Consider the following 6000-nt stretch of genomic DNA (forward strand, 5'->3'; position numbering starts at 1 on the left):
AAAGCTGTATCGGGAGTTATGTGCTCTGGACTTTTATCATTGACACTTAATCTAAATATAAAATTGGAGAGGTGGACTAATTATTAAATAATAAAGTTTATTTAGGCGGAATGCAAAATATATAATCCGAATATCTCGAAGGGACAGCAAACATTACCTTGGTTCTGTCCAACTATGTACAACTTGCATATATTTAATTGTTGGTGCGTGATAGTTGGATCATCCAGTGTAAGGAGGCTCTGTATGCTATTTATGACTACTTCTAATGAAGGTAGCGTTGCTACTCTGGGTACTGTATAGGTCAGTATAGAATTCCTGTACTGCTTTTACTATATCATCGAAATTGTTGACGTCATTACCTTGCTTATTTGTCTAAGCATACATCTTGCCTTGTCTTACGCCAAGCTTTCTTCTCACTGATTTCATGCTGCAGCCATTTTTACTGCTTTCTCAATTTTCCCCACGTCATAATTTTGAATATCCCTTACTTTCTTTTAGTTTATCAGTTTTGATAGTTCCGCGAATTCTATCTTATCTCTTGAGCTGGACACTTTCATCCATTTTCGTTTCTTTATCAGGTCCTTTGTTATTTGGGAGAGCTTACCTGCTGGTGGCCTTGGTGCCTTAGCTCCCACTTCGATTGCTGCTTCTGAACTTATCCTTGTTATCACGTGCTTTATTACCTCCAAGTTATCTACATTTTCATGTTCTGAAGCTGCACATTTGCTTGCAAGCACCAGCCTGAATTATCTGCTTTTGCCTTTATTGCGTTTAGGTTGGCCTGTTTCTTCATCCCTAGTTTTATTCTTTCTTTCTTCAAATTGAAGGAAAGCCTAGACCTCACTACCCCATGGTAACTGTCCTTTACCCTACCTAATACTTGTACATCCTGCACTATCCTGGGATCCGCGCTGAGCATGAAATCTATTTCACTTCGTGTTCCTCCATTAATGCTTTTCGAGGTCCATTTCCTATTACTGCGCTTCCTGGTGAAGTTATTAATTATCCGGAGTCTATTACCCTCCGGAAATTCTGTTCGAATCTCTGCTATAGTGCTGCTAGAATCGATGCTGTAGTTGCCAATTGTTTGTCCTCCAGCCTGCTTTCTGTCGACTTATACATTGAAGTGGCCCATGACTACAGTATACTGATATCGCACCTTTCTCATTGGTAATTCAACATCTTCATGAAAGTGTTCTTTTTCCAGATTGTCATGACTGGAATTTGGAGCGTAGGCTGGTACTATACCTTTAATCTGTATCTCCTATTCAGCTTTGCTACAACGACTGCGACCCTCTCATTAATGCTGTAGAATTCAACAATGTTGCCCGTTACGTCCTTATGAATGAGAAATCCTACCCTGTATTAGAGATGTTCACGGGCTCGGGCCGGCCCGAAAGCCCGGACCCGGCCTGGCCCGCGGGCCGGGCTCAGGCGATTTGGAGATTCTCTTACTCGGGCTTGGGCCGGGCCCGGGCCAGGCTTTCTATGTCTCGGACGGACCGGTTGGGCTCCCCGATCCCGACTGCGTACCTTATGCGAAAGTATGCTTTCGCATAAGGTAAATCTGTATATATTCACGATTTTGTCATATGGAATGCAAGAGTTCAACATCATAAGGCCATTTAAATAAACTGATTTTCCTGATATTGTTTCTTTTTGTGTCGGCGTCGCCCTACTGCAGGTCGGGCCGGGCCGGGCGAGGCGAACTCAGGCTTCTTTAGCGTCGGGCCGGACCGGGCCACCTGTGGTAGTGTAGGGCCCGGGCCGGGCGCTGGCTCAGAATTGCGGCCCGTGCACAGCTCTACCCCGTATTCTCTGTTGTAGGGAAACCTTTGTAGCAGGTACCAAGTGAAGAGAAGTGTAGTCGAGGACGGCAGAAGACTAGGTGGGGCAATGAAATTAGGAAATTCGCGGGCGCTAGTCAGAACCAGTTGGCGCAGGACAAAGGTAATTGGAGACAGCAGGGAGAGGCCTTCCTCCTGCAGTAGACATAAAGAAGGCTGCTACCGCTGCTGATGATGATTCACTAAATAACTTCTTATGTGTTTATATTGGAGAACCTTATTAAATTGTGAAATTGAAAATAAGTAGCAAGGACCAGGAAAGCTTTCTAGGTATCACTCGTTAGAACGTTTCACGGAATGCATTGCCATTAGTATTAAAAGATTTACAAAGGACGACCTTTAGCACATCCTTTCATGATCATAACGGGAACGGCAATGCATCTTTTAGCAAACGTTGCGTACAGATATCACGAAAGTGGTGCTTAGCATTTCTGTTAAGAAGACGTGAATTCACTACTGCTCGGCTGAAGTTTAGTATGTGCATCGTCCTCCATAAAGTAAATTATTAGCTAGTAGCTGCTTTAAATCAACTACCTAGACGTGGTAACAATGGCTTCGATTGTGACTGTAGTTGGCACAAAATCTTGCGGTTCGTCGCGCTAGAATTTTACAGTGGAGTTATTGGGACCTCGCTAGGTTCTTTTTGACGTCTGCAGCCTTGCCGAACTGGGGGAGAGCGAGCTGAGAGAGAGTGAAAGCAGAGTACAAAAATAGCATCGCCCAGCATTGTGACACGGCGAGGGTGGGTGGAGCCTAGAGGGGGACAAGGAGCGGCGCCCACGCGAGCGAGGAACGCGGCCGAGATACGTGCCCTCTTCTGTGGCGCGCGAGGCACGGGGGTCAGGCGAGGGTAGAGGGACCATGTCCGGTGCCAGCTAGGGCGAAACCACCTAGAGGTGGCGTTGGCTAGGATGCGTCGATGTCCTCCTCGCCCGCCGCTCCATACAGGGTAGAGAAAACCGCGGAATCTCATGCGGCGTTGCCGACGCGAATCATGGATGTCGTAGTAGACGCCTTTGGCGGACGCCGTAGGGTCGTGTTGCCGGAGCTCGTGTCTCGTGTGTGCGGTTGGGCATTACTTTACTGGCATTCCCCCAGCTCCGCTGGTCTCTGGTGTTTGCGATAGCAGAGCCAAGCATAATTTTTTACGCAAGGGGAAATAAAAAAAGGTACACGGCATCGCTTACAGTGCGCGTGCGCACGTCGTATGTATAAGACCCACACAAAAGGGTAACAGAAAGTAAATAACAAATGAAAGAGGGAAACGAAAGTCGCGAGCCTCGTTCCTATGAATGGCGCGTTGCATCGAATTTCTGTCGCATCTCCGTATATACGGCGGCAGTACGCTAGGAACATGTGTGCTAATTAATGCACTCAGAGTGTCGAATGAGACAGGTAATTCGACTCACACGGAGCATGTAAACACTGCCATATCGCATCGAGGGACAGTGTCATTCTACGGTCTCATTCACGTGAACGCGGTTACATAAGTAATTCTGGAAGAGCAATGATAAGGATGGGTCGATCTAATATTCGTCAGCGATTTTGAAAGGCTGCTTTCCTCCGCGTCAATAAAGGTATGCTCACGTGGTTTGCCGAGTAATTTTTAACGTGAAATGAAGTAAAATTTATCTTGCCTTTTTTGGCACAATGAAGCTCTCAAAAGCAAGATGAATGTTATAGGTGATAGCCGTGAGCACTGTTTTCGGTCGTTTACATCGCAACTTAATCATGCAGCGAGTTCTTCTGCTGTTTGTACGTGTATGACGTCGTACATTCCAACCCGTGTAATGGCATACATTCAAGTATGTACAGAATTATTCGTTATTTGTGCCCACTCTGATTAGGCACGACTTTTTCGCTGTGAGAACCGGCTGCAACATTCATAGTGAATTTCGACTCGGTAGTTGATATTAATTATGATGACAACCATCTTGAATATAGCGGGACGGTTCTGACTTTTGAGTACATGTTCTGATTTTCGATTTCATCCAGTCGGTAACGGCAAAATACCTCGGCTTTTGCTTCTTTACCTGCGGAATATGATTTAATAAATACAATTTCCTCTTTATAATGGCGATATCTCCGTTGCACATTCTCCTCTTACAATTCCATAAATATAGATATGGTCTAGTTTTATGGCGTGCGTTTAGTTCTTTTGTAGGCCCTGATTCTCCGCAGTACCTTTATCTTTATTAGAAGTCGTGTTAGCTCGGCAACTTCAATAGCTATCTTCTTGCAAATCCCAACATAGCGTGGCTACCAAAAACTGTGCAAACTGCGCGTTCTGACATACGCGGTTCCTAGCAATGGCAGGGTCAGCGCCAGCAACCACAGTTCAGCGAACTAGCCCTATCGCAGCAGAGTCTGCCAGGCAGCAGCAGGCTCATTGCTTTCATTGCTTCATTGCAGAGCCCTGAACTGTGGCCTCTCCAACCCAGCGGCATCTGTTAACATGAATAAAATTTTCATTTATTCGTTATCTCGACCAGCGCCCGGAAGCGGCATTCTTCTCCTGTCTTTCCACATTGGTGTCTAGGATCCACGAGATTATGGAGACGGATGTGCGCGCTTTGCGTTCCACGGCAATTTCCAACTTGGCCCTCCTGCTGGCTAATGGTTTGTTGCAATTATCACGCACTGATGCAAGTGCGCTGAAGACCTGACGCTATTTCTTCAGGAAGAGAAAATAGCTCTCACGAGAAGAGCGCACGCGGCCTTTTTATTGAATTTACCGATATTTTCGCCCAGGAAATCAATATAATAGATTGCAGACGCAATCGTTACCATATGACCCTGCGCACCGCTCTTGTACACTACTAATACGGCCCAAAGCTGGTGCGGTGCCTTTTAAGGAATAATGACGAGGCGCTTCTTGCTGCACGAAAAAGAACAGAATTTGGCTACTGGTAATTGTCAAAGTATGAGATGGCATACTTAAAATTTGGAACGTTTCGCCGTGCAGTAGACGTTTCGGAGGCTGCGCACGTCCTTCAACACACTCATTTATCAGTGTCTTTTTATACCTCTTACAAACTCGACATTTTGTGTATATTGAGACGCGCACAAGTACGCTCAACACACCTGGAGTCTTCTGTTACCTACAAAGTTGATGACTCGCGCCTAGAGCGCTAGAAAGGTGTCATAACGGGGTCAGCGCTCTGCGGAAAACAAGCGACAAGAACGCCAACAATGTAACGAGGACACAGCACTATTTGTGACATTCTGACTGAACTCTTCCTACTCGTCAAAATAACCATTCTATTAAGCCATGATGAAATCCGTAACCGCAGTGGTGGTCTCGAACCCCTGTCTTCCAACACCGCAGACAGATTTTGCAACCATCAGGCCACGTTCGCGCGCATACTTCACTTGTGCCAAAACCGCTCTTTGAAACGTCTCGTGTGCCCGTGACTTGCCAGTTTCTCTCGTTCTTACCTCGCGACAGCTGGTGCTTGAGACGCTGTGTTAGAATGCACTGCCTTCGGGGTCTACCCATATCTTACGCCAGAGGGATACCTACAACTGCTCGAGGCGCGCCTATAATGCTATCGCATTAAATACGGTTCCCATGTTTCTGAAATTCTGGTGTTTCTTATTTTCAGAAATCGTCGCGAATAATGTGAAAAGCACGTTGGAGAAGGACTTCGGAGGAGACGCCAAGTTCGTATACGAGGGCTATGCGTCCTTCGACGACGGAGGGGTTAACAGCTTCTCGCCATCGTCCGCCACAAAAGCTATGGACAGTACCTGGCCCCTGTGGCTTTCCATAGGAATTTTAGAAACATTAACCACCACGTGAGAAGATGGCTGTAACGCCAGGATTTGTAAAAGAGGGGTTCTAAAACCCACTAAATTTTTGTTAAGTAAAATAAATGCTGTGACAGTATAGATGACTTTCACTAATTGTTTGGAAGCCAGTTTTCTATACGGAGGCATAATGTTATACTTTTCCTGCCATGAAATAGAGTGCTCGGGGCGCCAACCGACGCCACTACGCGAGGACGTCAAAGGTCGGCGTTCTCCGTCGGCTATCCAAAAAGATGATGAAAATAAAGTTGGGCGGCACGCGCTAGTCCGATCTAAGAGCCTGCTACGCTGGTCCTCTGGTCCTGGCGCTCCGCTGCAACCTCTCGGTTTGCAACATTTGGTG

At 46.4% G+C, this 6000-nt stretch overlaps 1 protein-coding gene across 1 annotated transcript in view; it reads left to right on the forward strand.

Annotated features, from left to right (window-relative positions):
- Window positions 1–5736, forward strand: part of LOC142571155 (uncharacterized) — a 28145-nt gene extending 22409 nt beyond the window's left edge. The window contains exon 4 of the mRNA XM_075679433.1: window positions 5453–5736. Within this exon, the coding sequence (XP_075535548.1) occupies window positions 5453–5649 (197 nt within the window). The 3' untranslated portion in view covers window positions 5650–5736. The remainder of the gene's footprint in view (window positions 1–5452) is intronic.
- The last annotated feature ends 264 nt before the right edge of the window (window positions 5737–6000 follow it).

Source organism: Dermacentor variabilis, chromosome 2 (assembly GCF_050947875.1).
Source record: "Dermacentor variabilis isolate Ectoservices chromosome 2, ASM5094787v1, whole genome shotgun sequence".
Lineage (NCBI taxonomy): Eukaryota > Metazoa > Arthropoda > Arachnida > Ixodida > Ixodidae > Dermacentor > Dermacentor variabilis.